Below are 18,276 nucleotides of genomic sequence, written 5' to 3' on the forward strand. Positions count from 1 at the left end.
TGCTCAATCCCATTTACAACTCGTGCCAGTAAGGGGGCTAATAGATTTCTAAAGCGCTTGTAAAATTTATTCGTAAACCCGTCTGGCCCTGGCGCTTTTCCGTTTGGTAGGTTATTGATGGCCCATTCTATCTCTTTTAGTTCTATCGGCGCCGATAGTATGGCGCTTTGGTCTGTGGTGATTTGGGGGAGCTCTACCTTTTCCAGGTAAGTCTGTGTTGTTTGAGGGTCTGCTTGAATCTCATCTCTATATAAATGTTTATAAAAGTCCATAAAGGCCCGGCTAATTCCCTTAGTTGTGGTTAATCTTTGCCCTGTGCTTTCTTCTATTGTATGAATATGATTTTTGCTTTTATGCTGCTTCAGTTTATATGCTAATAATCGGGATGCTTTATTACCAAATTCAAAGTGGCTTTGTTGAGTTTTTTGCAAGATTTCCGCCACTTCTGCTAGTTGGAGTTCCCTAAGTTCCAATTGTACCTGGTGGCATCTCTCCGCTGCGTTAGTGGGCGGAGTTCCACTGGCCATCGACATCTGCAGTGTTTCTAGTTCTATATGCAATTGTTGTGTTTTTGCTTGTTTCTGTCGGCTCCTATGGGCCTGCAGTGATATAATTTGACTTCTTAGGACTGCTTTTAGGCCCTCCCATACTATCTCATCTCCTACTTCCCCCGTATCATTTTCACTAATGTAGTGTTTTATATCTTCTTCTAGCTGTTTTGTAACATTTTGGTCTGCTAGCATACTATCATCCATGCGCCATGTTGGGGGAGGCAGTCTATTAGTTGCACTTTTTAGTTGTAATGTTAGCGGGGCGTGATCCGACCATGTTCTATTTTGTATTTGAATTGTTTGCACCTGTTGCAGTACAGCTCGCCCTCCTAGCCATAAATCTATTCTGGAGTATGATGCATGTACTGCAGAATAATATGTGTAACTACGAGATGTAGGGTTATAATGCCTCCATATATCTATCATCTGCCATTTGGACAAAAACGTATGTAGTTTAGCTCGATCTGTTCGTGCATATCGTATCCCCTGTGTGGAATTATCCATTGATGGGTGTGGTGTTAGGTTGAAGTCCCCTCCAATCAGTAATTCTCCCTCTATATATTTTGCTATAAGTTCCGATAGTTTCTCATAGAAGGAGCCCTGTTGTTCATTTGGGGCATAGATGTTTAGCAAGGTAAAGATCTCTGTCCCCAAGCTTATTATCAGTAATAAATATCGACCATCTCTATCTCTCACCACTCTCCGCACCTGCCATATGTATCTATGTGTCAGTGCTATCAGTACCCCTTTTTTTTTGTTCTCTTTGTGACTAGATGCAAAATATATATCCTTATATCGCCCATGTCTGCATAGCTTTTCATGTTTTGGCAGCAAATGCGTTTCTTGCGCAAAAATTATATCTGCCCTGAGACGCATTGCCTCCTTAAAAAGGAGTTGGCGTTTTGCCGGGGAGTTTAGGCCCTTCACATTGATAGTGAGTAAGTCAATAGTGCCCATCGTGTCCTTCTTTGTTAGTGTCTGCTTTATCCTCTCCTACTCTGTTACTCTCGCAACCCCTCTGCCTCAAAAGACCATATCTATCTTGGTGCAGCAGTATCAGTGAATATTTCCCCCCTCTATCCCCATGTATCCCACTCCCATAACCGTTATCACCTGTCATATTTGGATCAGGTGTGCTGGGGTAAAGTGTGACCGTCCCGTGTCCCTCTGCTTACCAGTTAGCTATTTTGTGTACTGTTAGCCCAGTTTGTGTTTGAACATGGTTGAACATTTTAAACTCTTCTTTACTGTAACATTAACACATTAACCTTTATATTCCTGTTTTAACTTAACAGTGGCATTACAGTTCACTTACTACCTCGCAGTCCTTAGTAGTAGCTATTCTGTGTGCGCCATCATGCATCTTTCTTTGCAATGCCTTTTGGCCGCTAGATTCTGTGTTATCAGTTTAAGTTCAAGTAGTCACCCGATCTCCACTTCTCAGTGCAGTATCCGATTGCTGACGCTGTAGCCGTCCTTTTCCTTTTGTCACTCTCTGCCATCTGGGTCTCTCTCTACGCGTTGTCCCCATTTCCCGTCTTGGCGCCATCGTGGCGTGCAACTCTTTGTCTGGAAATATCAATGCCGCTTCTGCCACCTCTCTGATTTGATGTAATTTTCCTTCTTTATAAAAGCGCAGGGCGAAGGGGTGACTCCATCTATATTGAATATTCTGCGTGCGTAGGTATTGAGTGATCGGGCGTAATTCTGCCCGTCGTCGCAGCGTAGAAGCCGCCAGATCTTGATAGAGTTGAATCTGGTGTGTATCCCATTTGAAATTCGGCTTTTCTCGTGCTGCCTGCATTATTTTCTCTTTCAGCTTATAGTCCACAAAGCAGGCTATCATATCTTTCGGCTGATTATTTCTGGGTGCTCCAAGTGCTCTATGTGCCCTCTCGATTTGTATCTCCGAGGGATCTTTATCTATTTGTATTTCCTTTAGGATGGCGCTTGCTATTTGTTGCACTGTATGTTCACAATCCGCATAAAGGGGAATCTCAGGAATACCTCGGAGTCTAATGTTATGACGTCTACTACGGTTTTCTATGTCCTCCATTTTGTCCCATATTTGTTGGATGTTTTTCCTTTCCTCCGCTTGTTGCTCTGTTACCGATTGCAGCAGTTCGCTTTGGTCATCTAAGCGCTCTTCCGTTTCTGCTACTCGCGTTCCTAATGCAGCAATATCACCTCTGAGATCCGCACCCAGCGTGATTAAATCAGAGCGTAAGGCTTTCAGTTCTCCTGTTATTTCTTTTAGCCAGTCTCGAATCTCTAGGATTGGTTCATTTTCGCCCGTTAGCGATTCCTCTTGTGTAAAGAGGATCTGGGATTCCTGCGGTATTTGTTCTTGTTGAGCCGGCCGCTCCTCCGCTGGGCCTTCCGCCATGCTGCTTTTCTTTATTGGTACCGCGGCCTGCTGTATCGACGCGCTGGATCCCGTGTACGCGAAACCCGCCAGTGAGTGCTTTATTGTTCGAGCTGCCATGCGTTTTTCGATCACCTAATGTTCCGCTATTGTCCGCGATCGCTGATTTTAGTGTGGCGTCGCGCTAACTGCTTGTATTTTCCACCTTTTTTCGCGGGACAGCCAGAGCTCTTTGCTCAAGCAGCCATCTTGGCTCGGTGACGTCACTTCCCCCCCTTCTCTCACTTTTTTAAGATCCTCCCATATCTGTGGTGTAGGGTTTCGTTTATGCAGCTTTTCTAAGCGCACTAAACGTGCATGTAAGGCTAGCGAGTGCTGCCCTTTTTCCCTTTTCTTGCGTGCGCCCCCCACTTGATCAAGGCACCCCTCACCACTGCCTTAATACCCCATCTGTTACCTCCCCATTATCATTAAAGCAACGAAATTCTTGAATATTGAGCTTAATATCTTCCCGCACTTTCTCGTCCCCTAGTAGTGACTCATTAAGTCTCCAATAGCCCTGCCGCTTGCAGTGGCCCAACCCGGTAAGTTTAGTCCACATTGGCGCATGATCTGAGATTTGAATAGTCCCTATCTCAGCCTCCTCTACCATATGGCAGCTATTGCGATGGACCCATAATCCATCAATACAAGTATATGATTGCGCTGCATGGGAGTAAAAGGTATAATTGCACTGAACTCCATGTACCAGCCTCCAACATTCTACCACTTCCACCACCCGCAAAAATTGTAGCAATGCTTTACGACCAGGGCCGCTATGGTGCTCCCCCCCACGGTGGAATGGTCTAGGCGTACATCGGGGGTGATATTAAAGTCACCACCCACCCCCACCTGTCCCCCAATAAATCCCTAGAGCTCCCCTAACAAAGTTTGGAAAAATTCCCTCTGCCCCGTATTCGGAGCATATAAATTGATCAGTGTAAGTTCCTTGGCCTGCAGCACTCCTCTTAGAGCCACGCATCTTCCACTTGAGTCACGAAACTCCTGTTGAATTACAAACCCACAACTCTGCCTTAGCAAAATAGCCACCCCCCCCAATCCGCTTAGCTCCCCCTCCCTGCTGGACCACTACTTCCCAGAAAGGTCTACGTCGTAACATATGGGCATCTCGCGGTCTTAAGTGCGTTTCTTGCAAAAATGTCACATCCCACTTCAGACTAATCAACTCTTTGAATACCCTACTACGCTTCGCCTGATTATTGAGCCCGTTGACATTCCAAGTTCCCACCAAAAGTGATTCTCTCGTCCCTCCCCCCATTCTTCCTCCTTGTCCCCCATCCCATGCCTTAAGTTACTCCCAATAGTAAACCCCTGACTGACCCCCTTTTTAAAATCTTGTCCCCCCCCTCCCCACCCCTTCCCTTCCCCACCCTTGTGTGATCTCTACCCTATCAGATCAGCCATCCCAGAGGAGCCAACTCTTCCGGAGGCTTGAACTCTCTCATATCAATTCCCGAAATCCCACCTCCATATGACCCTCCCCTGCTGCTTCCCCCCCCCCCCCCGCACACATTTCCTGCACTCTTACCATACCATCCTCCAGTCCTCCCAACCCCAATCCCAAGTTTGTGCACATATTACCCATATTCCCCCAAAATAGTTCCAATCGTGCCAACTCCACTACACCCTCGCCCAACATTCCCCCACCTCAACACTTCCCCCAGAGTCTCGCCCCCCTCCCCCCATCCACTTCTAGTCTGCATAATAAAGCTGTTCTCTGGGAGCTTCTTATCTGCACAATGTCCTCAATGAACTAAAAGATTGTTGGATAGTCCTCAATAATCAGATTCCCTCAGGATGCAAGTTTATATAACTTCTTCCTGCAATCCACCACTCACTGCCATGCTGAATCCGCTCTGGGCGTTATGGAGGCCACCAGTTGCTTTATCTGTTCAAGAATCCCACTACATCCCAACGAAGTCAATACTGACCATGCTTCATCCAGGGTCTTCACTTTGCGTGATTTCCCTTCCACCGTTAGCCACACTGCAAATGGAAAGAGCCACCTGTAACGGATCCCCTTTGATCTCATAAACTCTGTGACTTCTCGAAAAGATCTGCGTTTTTGTAATGTAATCCATGCCAAGTCCTGGTACACTCCAATCTTACAATTTTTCCAGCGGATCTCCTTCTGCTGCCTTGCTTTAGCTAGAATCCGCTCTTTTGTGGGGTAATCTGCGAAACACACCACAATGTCTCTCGGGTTAGAGTCTCGTTGGGGGCCTGCAGCTCAATGTGCTCTTTGAATGCCTAATTCCGGCTGTTGGCTCTTGCCCCCTGGGTTCAATATATGCAAGCACAACTCACGTATCACTGCTTCACAATTGCAAAAGATGTCCCTTTCCGGAATCCCTTTAAATCTCAGATTGCACCACCATGACCTATTTTCCAGATCTTCCACCCGCTCTTTAAGCTGCTGTATTTCTGCAGTGCCCGTGGTCACAGTTTTGTGAAGTTTTCCTATATCGGTTTTAAGAGTCCCGATTCCATCTTCCACCTCGTTTATGCGGGTATCCAATTCTCAAATTTCGGCTTTGATATCTTTCAGTGTGTTTTGCTCATCCTTCTGTACCCCTGCCAGATCAGCTTTCAGGTCCTGGAACCAGCCCACCACATCTGACTTAGTTATTTCACCAGTTCCATCTATACCTTCATTACAATGCTCTTTTTCAGAGTCAGAGGGGATCGACGCCATCTTTTTTTCCCTTCAGCCCTGGCCCCGCAGGATCCAGTTTCGATTTCTCCCTCTGCTCCGCAGTGTATCGGAATCTTTCCAAACTCTTCTTCGGCGGCATGACTCTGGGACCTCTCCCCCACCACTCCGACCTTGGCGATCTTGGCAAAATCTCGGGAATCGCTTTAATTTCTATTAGCCCCAGCGGAGCAACGCTATTAAGCTGCCATCCCGGTCGGTGACGTCACTTCCTCCTTATTTAAAACATTTATTACCTGCTCTATCCACAGTTCTAGGTGGGATGCAATAAAAACACACATACAATCTTTAAACAAATAATATAATCATATAAAAATGAAAGTAATAACAAGCCAACAATTTAACACATAAAGCAGCACTTCAAAAAATTCTGTACATTGTACTTTAAACCATTTATACCCTTTACAGCTTTCTATCCACAGTACTTTAGTTACACAATTCTTGTTACACTTCCTGATTCTTCTTCTGTCTACTTCAGAAGGATGAACGGATGAATTGACCATACAGGAATTTGGACACATATAGCGGAGATATACAGAGATGTCATCAACCATTATTATGGATAGCAAAGCTAGAGAAGGTACTCGCCAACTCAAACTCAAAAAAATAAATTATAAATAAACAGCTAAGGAGGTCTTTTACTAAAGCTTAGCGTGAGTTATCTGCAGAAGGGCCCATTTAATCCTATGGGACTTGCTGCAGATAACGCGAGCTAAGCTTTAGTAAAAGACCCCCTAAGTCTTTTCATAAAAAATTGTGAGGACCAGGAATGCACTTAAAATAGACTTTTCATCAATTTGTATTTGTCTCTAGTTTCCTTGAGTCCATCTATGAGCCTCACTGCTTTCCCAATTCATTTGGGGCTCAGGAGGATGCTGCAGAGGCAACACCCACAGATTCACAGAAGGTTGAAGAGGGAGGAGAAAGGAGAAGGGAGTCAGCCATTGTGTAATGGTGACATCAAGTGGGTGAATTTAGGGTGGAGGATTACAGCATTCTTAAAGGATCCCTTGTAGAAGAACATTACTGCAATGACTAGGTTGAATGGGTTGGAAAAGGACTAACAAATGGGAAAAAAAAATCCAGATCCCAGACCTGGTTTTGACTGAATTGGGGGATCAAAGGAGCAGGAGAAAACAAAAAAATCAAGCTTTGTAATAATCCATGAGAAGAGATCAATGAAAACGAGTCACATAAAAATAGATAGAGTAAACTTCATCAAAATGTCAATAAAAATTAGGTCAATACTACAAGCCAACAAAGGACAGAGTTGGTATGTATCAGCAGAGCTCCACTGTATGCCCTGTGGACACCTACAAGGACAGGAGATAAAGAGGCATATTTTCAAAGCACTTTGGGAGGCTAAGTTCCATAGGTTTCTATGGAACTTTGGGAGGCTAAGTGCTTTGAAAATGAGCCTGAAAATGTCCCTAGGTAAAAAAAAAAAAAAAGGACCATGTTCATGAACATATCATCTTGCCACTGTGAAAGAGATGGGACATTTCATTGCCAAACACTGTACTTCACAAAACAATTCTCCAGATCAACCTCCAGCAGTTAACCTCTTCCACAGACTCATTTATTTGTACCCCCTTACCTGGAAATCCTGATGAACCAGGGAGTCCATTTTGACCCTGTGGGCCAGGGCTTCCGGCCTGACCTTGAAGGCCTTTCTGACCATTAAATCCAGGGTCACCTTGAAAGAAAATCATAAATAACAACAAAATGTATTTGCAGAATATATTTTATTGGACAAATGATGCTGTTGGAACATAACAAAATTTAGGAAGAATGTCATTAGGTGCTAAAAAAAGCCCAAAGAAATGGGAAGCTTAGAGCGTACTATGTAAGCAATGATATGTAGAAAACAATACATGAAAGAAAAGATCTTTAATATTCACCAATCTTCAGACAAATACTTATTTTGTATTTCATACACTGTGTATTTTTAGATTTTTTTTGTACTTTTTTTTTTTTAGTTGTTTTTATGTTTTCTGGTTCTGCAAAGGACTCAAATACAAATCAACTTACGTGTCCAGTTTTTCCTACATAAGCACACCGCTATGTAACGCATTACCAAAAGCCTTGAAAACTACGAACGACCACCTAAACTTCCGGAAAACACTAAAAACTAACTTGTTTAAAAAGGCATACCTTACCGATCCAACATAAATGCCTGATCGCTGCAACATAACAAAACTAAAGAACGTAATGGACATAACACAACTCTTCCGTGGTACGATTTCCTAGTGTGGCTGTGCCACATGAACTTTACCTACCACAACACCACTTTGTATTTGTTCTCACCAGTGTCGGCAAACGCCTTTCCGGTACTATGTAAGCCACATTGAGCCTACAAATAGGTGGGAAAATGTGGGATACAAATGTAACAAATAAATAAATAAATATTCAGTGGGGGGCCATGTCCAGGCACCGGCACTGAATATTGGGGGCTAATTGTGGACAGGCAGGCTGCCTGAGCTTATGCGTTCCTGGCCGATATTCAGACGGGGCCCCATAACAGAGTTATGTGGGTCCCGGCTGAATACTGGGCCGACACCCGCACACCTCTAAAATTCTTTTTAAAGTGCTGGATGCCTCTCTTGGCCGTCCCTGCCTCCCACCAGCCCATACCATGTTTAACCCTGCCAACCTCAAACCCCTGAACTCATGGGTAAGCCTCCTCGGGCCTACTTTTTAATTCCTGGTGTGGCTGGGGGCAAGAGCGCAGTCCCTTCGTTTGTGCCCCTAGTGGCTAATCTCAGAAAATGGCTGCGCGACCTCTTGAGGCAGCTCTCAGTACTTTAGAAAATGGCTGCCTGCAGTAGTATACAAATACCGCGAGCTGCAGCGAGAGGTTGCGGCAGCCGCTTTCTAAGGTCAGCCGCTAGGGGCTGTGCTCCTGACCCCAATGAGCCTCTGGACAACCAGGGATTAAAAGGTAAGCCTAGGAGGGTTTGGGGTGCGATTTGGGGGAGGGTAAACTTGGTGTGGGATGGTGGGAGGGAAGGAAAGAAGGAGAGGGTGCCGGGAGGGGTATCCAGTTATTAAAAAAGATTTTTAGAGTTATGCAGGTGTCTGCCCAATATTCAGTGCCAGCACCCAGGGTTGCTGAGAGCACCCAGGGCAAGGCTGCCCCTGCCCCGCCCCCCCGTCGCTCCCCCCACCGCTGCAGTCCGCGGTCTCACCTGCCTGCCTCCACAACTCCAGGCTCCCTTCATTCAAAGCGGCAGTTGCAGACTGCGTCTCTTTTGGCCTTCCCTCCCTGTGTCCCGCCCTCGTCTGATATAACTTCCGGTTTCCGTGAGGGCGGGACACAGGGAGGGAAGGCCTGAAGGGAGGCGATCTGTGACTGCTGCTTCGAATGCAGGGGGCCTGGAGCCGTGGAAGCAGGCAGGTGAGACTGGGGACTGCAGCACCGGCGGCCTGACCCTGGGCCCGGGGAATTTTGCCCCCCCCCCCCGCCCCCCCTCTCGGCAGCCCTGCCGGCACCTGCAACGCTAAGCAGCCTAATTTAGAATTAGGTCACTTAGCAATGCCGGCACTAAATATTGCCAGCCCCTGCATAAAGACTCCTCCCAAAACCCGCCCCTGACCTGCCCACTTTTTTTGTGAGCAAAGGCGATATTCAGTGTCACTGCCCAGTTTACCGTCGCTGAATATTGGGGGTTAAGCAGACCCAGGGGATTCGAGTGGACAGGAGCGTCTCCTACCCTCTTAAATTGCTTTGAATATCGGGCCCCCTAACTCCATCCCATTTTCCTACCTTTAAAAGGAGCAGCACCACAAAGAGAAAGAAATGGGAAGGGGAAGAGGAAGAGAAGGAAGCTAAGAGGGAACTTTATGGCTTCGTTCCCCAGGCCTTCCTCTTGTGGAGAGAAGAAACTTACACCACAGGGGATGCATGTGAGAATAAATCCAGAGGCATGAATAAAGGGGCGGGGGAGGGGGAGCTGAGAGGGAATATACCAATCTCACCTTTTCAATAAGGTCATGTTAGATAGAATCTGCCTAAAATTGTTCCTCCAATTTACTTTTGCAATGTGAGAATGTCAATCGACATAGACTTAGCACTCACCCTAATCCCTGAAAATGAACAGCTAAATTTGCAGGGGTTAATATTCCGCTTGTGGCGGTAAGCAGCTTGCAAGCCGCTCACTGCCGCGGGCTGAATTAATTCTGAATGTTCAATGCCAGGACACATGCAGCTCCTGGCACTGAATATCTGGGAATGTCTGCTGAATCACAAGTTAAATGGTACCCAGTTAACTCGGAACATAAAACTGGGACTCCTAAACTTTGTGTGCTTACTTAGCTGGTTAGTGGACCGTATATCGCTGCTAACCAGCTAAACTGCAGCCAGGGCCGTGCCTAGGGTCTCCGGCGCCCCCCTGCAGTTGGCCCCGCCGGCGCCCCCCCCCCCCCGAAAATGATCGCTATACTATCCGCCCTCTTCTCCCCAGATCCTTTTTTTTTTTTGTTTAAATTTACCTCTCCGGCGCGTGGCAGCGAAGCGTTAGTGAGGAGGCGGCGCTCCCCCGCCCTGTCGTGTCAGTCTCTTCCCTTCGCTCAGTGTCCCGCCTTCTTCTGACATCATTTCTGACATCAGAAGAAGGCGGAACCGAGCGAAGGGAAGAGACTGACACGTCGGGGCGGGGGAGCGCCGCCTCCTCATTAACGCTACGCTGCCACGCGCCGGAGAGGTAAATTTAAACAAACAAAAAAAAAAAGGACAAGGATCTGGGGAGAAGAGGGCGAGGTAAGCATGGTGCGGCGGGGCGCCCCCCAGAGGATGGCGCCCTCCTGCCATGCTTACCTCGCTTACCGTGTCGGCACGGCCCTGACTGCAGCTCCACCCAAACTCCAGCCCTGGACCACCCCTAACCTAACTGGTTAAGGAATGGTTGATTAGTGGTGAAATTCAGTGGAACTACCCAGTTAACTGCTGCTGAAGTTTGGCAGCCAGCAGGCCTCTCCTGCCCGGTTAAACCCCTCTGAGTATCTATCTCGCAATTTATAAACTCCTAGAATCAAAAGACCCAATTGTTAGTCAATCCTTTGTGGGAAAATAAAAAGTTCTTGCAAAGCCAGACAGGTCAGCTCACCTGGTTTGCCGGGTTCTCCTTTTTCTCCCTTCGACCCCAGCATTCCTGGATCAACGGTTCCCGGAAATCCCTGTATGCCAGGTTCACCTTTAGCGCCTTTCAGGCCACCAGCACCAGGCAGGCCAGGCTGACCAGGCAAGCCATCGGTACCTAAAATATTCACAAAGCAAATAAAACACGGCACTTTATTAAGATTTGATATACCGCTACAACTGACGAGCCTAACTGAACGGTTTAACACATCAATAAAAAGGAGGGAGATGAAGGGAACTATCAGAGAAATGGCTAGGAAAGTAAACACTCATGCCCAGAAGGAAAAAGGGAGAACAGGTAAAGGGAGGGGTGGGGCAAGTACATTAGGTGTGGGGAAGTGGCGTAGCCACAGGTGGGCTTGGGTGGGCCAGGGCCCACCCAACAGTAGCACATGTTTAGTGGTAACTGGTGGGAATCCCAAGCTCCGCCAGCTGAAGATTTCCCCCTGATGGTAATAAAAACGCTACTCTCCACAACATCGGCACCTGCGCATGCTCAGTTTTCAGTGCATTCCTGCTGCCAAGGTGGAAAGAAGCGTTTTCCCACCAGCTGAGATTTATTTTTTTTTTTGGGAGGGGGGGGGGGGGGAGAACACTTAGTGCCCACCCAATTCTTGCCTAGACCCACCCAAAATCTGTTGTCTGGCTATGCCCCTGGTGTGGGGGAGGGGGAGGGTTGGAAAGGAGATCAGGAAAGAAAGGTGGTCGCGAATCCACTTCAAGTGGCACCACTGAAGGCCTGGTTTTGATTGCTGACTTGAATCGGGCAGTGTTATCTGAGGTTTATTCCAAAGAGCAGGTGCAACAAATTTAAAAAAAAAGCTCAGTTTTGGCTATGCTGGTGTTGGGCCTGTCTTGGCTTGGATAAGACCATCCTATGGTCATTTAGGGATCGCAGGATATGGACAGGACTGTGGGGTACGGTAAGGGATGCTAGGTAGGGAGGTAAGCCGAGGCGAAATGTCTTGAAGACCAGGAGAAGGAGCTTAGACTGAATTCTAAAAGAAATAGGAAGCCAGTGGTGATCTTTAGGGAGGGGTGATACTTCATCAAATTTCTTGGCATGGCATATAAGACAGATGGCAGTGTTTTGCAATGACCAAAGTTTTTTGAGAGAAGACCGAGTGGATCCTGTGGAAATAACGTTACAATAGTCTAACTTAGTAATAAGCAACGCTAATACAAGATCATGAAAAGTGTGATGATTAAAGAACAACCTAATGCAGAGCACCTGTCAAAGTCAAAAAAGCCAGAATTTAGCGTAGAAGCTATTTGTGGACCAAAGGATAGCTGCGAGTCAAGTGTAACACCTAAATAACAGAAAGAACTGACAGGAGAGAGAAGGACCCAGAAAGGACAGAGGAGTAGTGGGTGCAGGGGCATGACTGGTAAACCAGCAGGCCACGGTTTTGTCTGCCTTTAGAACAAGCCGATGGGCCCTCAGACACTGCCCGGTTGCCCAGTCAGTCCACCCCTGAGACAGAAGAAAAACACCCAACTACAGCGCCATCTGTAGGAAACAGAAAGGAAGTGAATCTCCTTACACCCAACTCTAGATAACAAGGCAGATGGCAGCACTAAGATCACTGTGTCTTTAGCATTCTCAGAGCGAGAGTGACGCCAGAGATCAGACCAGCTCTCCGTGGTTTGCTTCCTTTTGATTGCCTGCTCTGCCCTGATCTTAGAGGCATCTGATACATAACTCCAACCAACCTTATTCTGCAGCAGAATGCAGGGAAACTGTGCATGCATCATAGGTCCCTATCCACGTGTACCAATATGTTTTGTTTCCCATGAACATACTGTTTACTTTAACACTAGTCCAAAATAGAAAGCTACTTAATAACCTGATATAACATAATTAAAACAAAGCTGCAAGCAATTTTGTAGCCAGCACCTTCCCTCAACCAAAAAAAACAAAGAAATTACCTTTCGGACCAGGAAAGCCAGAACTGCCAGGAACTCCAGAAGGGCCTGGGGGACCCAGGGGCCCCATCACACCCATTTCACCTTTGGCACCTAAAAGCATTGAACAATTACAATCACTTCATCATTGAAAATCAATTATTATTAGGGTTTTTTTTTGAGTTTACGTTAACGTAGTAAATAGTCTAATCTACATACTGAATTCTCATTTTCACGTTACTATTCTATTTTTAGTTAGGTCAATTGCTTAATGCCTCTGTTTTCATGATTAGTCCTCGAGGGCCACCAACAGGTCAGGTTTTCAGGATACCCCTAATGAATAAGCCTGAGAGAGTTTTGTCTGCCTGCTACTTCCACTGTAGGCAAATCTGTTTCATGCATATTCATAGAGGGCACGAATTGAGATTGAAGGGGGGCAGACTCAAGAAGAATGTCAGGAAGTATTTTTTCACGGAGAGAGAGGTGGATACTTGGAATGCCCTCCCGCGGGAGGTGGTGGAGATGAAAACGGTATAAGTCTGCCCAGCACTATCCCCGCCTCCCAACCACCAGCCCCGCCTCCCGCCACCAGCTCTGGCACAGACCGTATAAGTCTGCCCAGCACCACCCCCGCCTCCCGCCACTGGCTCTGCCACCCAATCTCGTCTAAGCTCCTTAGGATCCATTCCTTCTGAACAGGATTCCTTTATGTTTATCCCACGCATATTTGAATTCCGTTACCGTTTTCATTTCCACACACCTCCCGCGGGAGGTCATTCCAAGCATCCACTACTCGCGCCGTGAAAAAATACTTCCTGACCTCTCCCCAGAAAAATAAAAAGCAATACAACCTCACTTTCTTTTAAGAAAATTGGAAAAGAAGGAGCAGAAGTGGTTTTATGGACCAGTCACACCCAAAGACCGCATAGGAATAAAAACACTCGTAGGGCCAAATATTCCAAAGTAAACACACTGATAACGGCTGCTGTTTTCCGGATATTTCTGCTGAGTGGCGTTGCCACGGGGAGGGGGGGTAGTGGCCTCAGGGGCCTGGGTCCCTCACCTTTGGCTCGGGTTCCTCTGCTTTAATGGCTGACGGAGATGCCAAGCCCCACCAGCCAAAGAGGTCTCCTGCCTGAGTCCCACTTGTGCTATCTGAGCAGAACTTAAGTCGTCAGGCTAGCTTCAGCTGCTGATACCAGCTCTCTCACGCATGCTCAGCACAGGTGGGACTCGTGCAGGAGACCTCTTCGGCTGGCGGGGCTCGGCATCCCTGCCAGCAAATGTATGCTTTAATGTGGCTGCCGCTGTGGCGATGGGGAGGGAGAGAACACCTAGCTCTCTCAATCCACCTTTGGGGACCCTCCCAAATGGACTGCCGGCTTTGCCCCTGGTGCAGCTGAATATCCTTCCGGACCGCTTCAGCATCACCTCAACAGTGAGCGGAGGAGAGAGCAGCAACATATTCAACCAGCTATAATGGATAACTTTTAAGATAAAAGTAGGAAAAAAGATTTGTTGTCCTAACTCTATCTGGATAGCAGGTTGAATATTATTGCTATCCTTACAGCGGCGGCATCAGGGCCGCCGCCGCCAGGCCCGGGGCAGAACTGTCATCACTACCACCCAGTGACGTACCAAGGGGGGGGGGGGGGGGCGGTGGAGGCGGTCCGTCCCGGGTGCACGCCGCGGGGGGGGGGGGGGGGGGGGGTGCCGCGCGCCTGTCGGCTCTTCGTTTTCATGCTCCCTTTGCCCCGGAACAGGTTACTTCCTGTTCCGGGGCAGAGGGAGCATGAAAACGAAGAGCCGGCAGGCACGCGGCACCCCCTCCCATCGGCGTGCACCCGGGGGGGGGGGGGTTCTTTCGCCGGGGGGGGGGGTGCATCGGCGATCTGCCCTGGCTGTCAGCTCCCCTAGGAACGCCACTGCTACCACCACTGCCCCCTCCCCAAAATCGTCATTGCCGCCGCCCTCGTCCCTCCTGCCCGAAGTACCTTGGCTGGTCCCGCCAGCTGCAGGCAGCGTGGCTCCTCCCTCTGCCCGACATTGCCTGCCCCTGCAGCTGCTTTCCTCAGGTTGCACGTGCTCAGTCTCAAAACTGAACATGGGCGGCCTGAGGGACCAGCAGCTGCCAGGCGGGGCAATGCAAGGGGGGGCCAGCGCCGGCGTTCTCTCTCTTGCTCCTGTCGGGACGCGATCACCTGAGTCCCGTCAGGAGCAGGAGAGAGAGGGAGAGACCCCTTTGCCGGGCCCCCCCGGAGGCCCGAGCCCAGGGAATTTTGCCCCCTCACCCCTCCTCTCAGCAGCTATGGGTGGCATTTGCCACTCTACTTGAAACCTCAGTACAACTCTGTGTCTCAGCAGTGGCATATTGTGTTTAATTTAAGCGCCATGGCCAGTGTTTTAAAAAGAAAGCCCAATGTGGCTGAATATTGACTGGATAACCAAAAGCCTTGAAGATGATATCCACAATCCAGTGGCGTTCATAGGGGGGCTGACACCCGGGGCGGATCGCCGATGCGCCCCCCCCCCCCGGGTGCAGCGCGACCCCCTCCCCCCCCCGGCGAAACGATGGACACAAACTTGGGGGCGGGGGCGGGACTATCCCCCCTCCCCTTACTCTGCTATCCCTGGTGGTCTAGAGGTACCTCTTTGTCTTCGGGGCAGGAAAGAGCCCCCTCTTTCCAGCCCGGAGCTGCTAGCTGCCCTGCATCCTGTCCTGTGGTGAGTCCGGCTCTCGGCATTTCAAAATGGCCGCCGAGAGTTGAAGCAGCCTCGCGAGACTTCAACTCTCAGCGGCCATTTTGAAACGCCGAGAGCCGGACTCACCACAGGACAGGATGCAAGGCAGCTAGCAGCTCCGGGCAGGAAAGAGGGGGCTCTTTCCTGCCCCGAAGACGAAGAGGTACCTCTAGACCACCAGGGATAGCAGGGGGAGGGGAGGGGAGATGACAGGGGGGAGGTGAGGGCGTGGTAGGGGTGGGACGTGAAAGGGGCAGCTCCCCCCAGCAAAACGACACCCCCCCGGTGCATCTTTACCTGCTGGGGTGGCACGCGTCTGTCAGCAACGCTCGTTCCCTGCTCCCTCTGTCCCGTTACAGGAAATAACCCCTTCCAGGGCCAGAGGGAGCAGAGAACGAGCGTTGCCGACAGACGCGCGGCACCCCCCCCCCCCCAGCGGCGTGCACCCAGGGTGGACCGCCCCCCCCCTTAGTACGCCACTGCCACAATCTAAAAGATATAAACATTTTAAAAAAAGAGAAACCTTTATACGACATTACATGCACTTGGCATTCTATAACACTGACGCAAAGATTATATATAACTGACACGTGAGAAGAGGGAGGTTATTACTTTAGTTCAGGAAACTAAACTTCCCCCACCTTAAAAGTACAAGAAGGAACGGTGAAAAATACTATATCAGCTAGATATCTGTATCGTGTTCTTAATGATCATCCACACTCTTCACAAAGAGAAAAAAAAAATCTAAAATAAGATATTGACCAGTTTGCTGTCAGCTGATACATAACGCACCTGGGAATCCGGGGGATCCGTCTCTTCCTGGTTGCCCTGGAGGACCAGGGGGGCCTGAAAATCCACGCTCTCCGGGAAATCCTGGTCTTCCCGCATCACCTGGAGGACCTGGAACATCAAACCCTGGAGGACCAGGGTCACCTTTTGTTCCTGGAACCCCATGTATTCCTAAATTGTAGCAGAATATGAATTAGGCACTGCCCCAAATGGGAAAGAACCACAGAAATGTTTCCAACACAGTGGAATTTTTTGATAACTGCTATATGTAAGCTGTCTGCCTGTCTAGCGTTATTGCCTGAGGTCCAAAACCACTTTTGGCAGTGAAGCACATAAGCACCGCCACGCTGGGAAAAGACCAAAGGTCCATCAAGCCCAGCACTCTGTCTCCGACAGCGGCCAACCCAGGCCCCAAGAACCTGGGAAAACCCCCAAAATTTAATAACTATCAACGGACTTTTCCTTCAGGAATCTGTCCAGACCCCCTTTGAACTCAGCAAGGCCAGCTGCCCTCACTACCTTGCTCCTAATGCATCACCTTTCTGCTTAAGGGTGAATATGGACGGGACCGGCCTGGGGGGGGGGGGCCCAGTGGAAATGTTACATGCTGCCACACAGCTGGAGGTGATGCAGGTTCAGCGTTCACAACCCCAGTCCCATCGCTCACTGCTGAGACTTAGCAGCCAGACTCGTACTGTGTTTCAGAGGGGTCCAGGGCCCTGGCTAGGGGCTGCCCTATGAGCCGGAGGGGGAAGAAACCTGTTTAGCTGTAAATAAAAGGCTCGTGATGTTAAGAGACCCAGAAGAGACTAGCTATGACTGGAAACTGCTGGGCTTCAGCTCCTCTCAAAAAAGGGCAAAAGAAGGGCATTGGACATGTGCTTAAACTGGCATTTGAGAAGTCTAAAAAACCTTTCAGCTTAACATTTTCTACCTGTGCCAGCAGGGCAGGCATCCTGTGTTTTTTGTATTTTTTTTTTTAATACTGAGTGGATCCAGAGGAGGAAGTGAGGAACTTCCCTCCTGGCAGCCTTCCAGAGATTAACAATACTATTCAATAGAGTGTCTTTGCAATCAGCCTTCCAGACAGCTAGATGGCACTGTAGCTACATTTGTTCTCTATTGTAACATTAATCATTTGTTTCTTTCAAATGTAACAGTAAGAATCTCTTTATTGTATGTACGCGACGTGGAAACCTGTGCAGAGATGGTAACTGCATTCAACAGGAAACAAAAAAACAAAACACACAGCACGCCAGGACGGGAAACGTACTGCCATGCTCAGAGGACTCCTCAGATTGGGCTCTTACAGCCTAGCGGTATTTCTGGCTGGAAATGGCCCATGTGGCTAATGAAACCATCACTGGCTTTTGGTTCTTTTTACGTTAGGTTTGCGGTATCAATAAATGACCAGCTGTGGCCCCTGCACTGAAATGCTGGGAGGAGAATTTAATTTAACGGATTCATGCATCATCTTTCTGAATTTTACATCTCCCCTAAAGCAAAATCTAGTTAATGCCACCCAGTAAAGGGAAATATGCTTCAAATCGTTTTATTCCCATAAACAGAGAGGGGCGGTTCTCTCATTAGGCAGGGCGAGATGATGGCCACCTCACTCTGCTTCGGGACAGGAAAGAGAGATTTTAGTTTTTAATCCTCTATCCAGACCTCCCTGAATGGCGCAGACAGGCAGCAGCACATGCTGAGTGTCTGCTGGTCCCACTTCCTCTGACATAAGACCTAGTGGCGTAGCTAAGGGTGGGCCTGGGTGGGCACAGGCCCACCCATTCTTGCCTCAGGCCCACCCAGTCAGCAGTCCATGAGGCCTCACTACTCTCTTTCCCTCTTCTCCACTCGTGGCCTGGCATCTGCCCGTCTCTCTCTAGAACCCCCCCCCCCCTTCTGGTCTACCTGAGATACAGCCGGCAGCAATTCCTATAGGCATCCCGTGCCAGCCCTGCAGGATTCTCTCTCTGTCATGTCCTGCCCTCAATGATGTCACTTCTTGTTTCTT

General features: G+C 48.6%; 1 protein-coding gene across 1 annotated transcript in view; it reads right to left on the reverse strand.

Moving 5' to 3' along the window:
- COL4A5 (collagen type IV alpha 5 chain) overlaps positions 1-18,276 on the reverse strand; it is a 377,606-nt gene that overhangs the window by 99,616 nt on the left and 259,714 nt on the right. Inside the window, 4 exon segments of the mRNA XM_030209194.1 lie at positions 7,287-7,385; positions 10,795-10,944; positions 12,756-12,845; positions 16,266-16,433. Of these exon segments, the coding sequence (XP_030065054.1) occupies positions 7,287-7,385; positions 10,795-10,944; positions 12,756-12,845; positions 16,266-16,433 (507 nt within the window).

The sequence above is a fragment of the Microcaecilia unicolor genome, chromosome 7, assembly GCF_901765095.1.
Source record: "Microcaecilia unicolor chromosome 7, aMicUni1.1, whole genome shotgun sequence".
Lineage (NCBI taxonomy): Eukaryota > Metazoa > Chordata > Amphibia > Gymnophiona > Siphonopidae > Microcaecilia > Microcaecilia unicolor.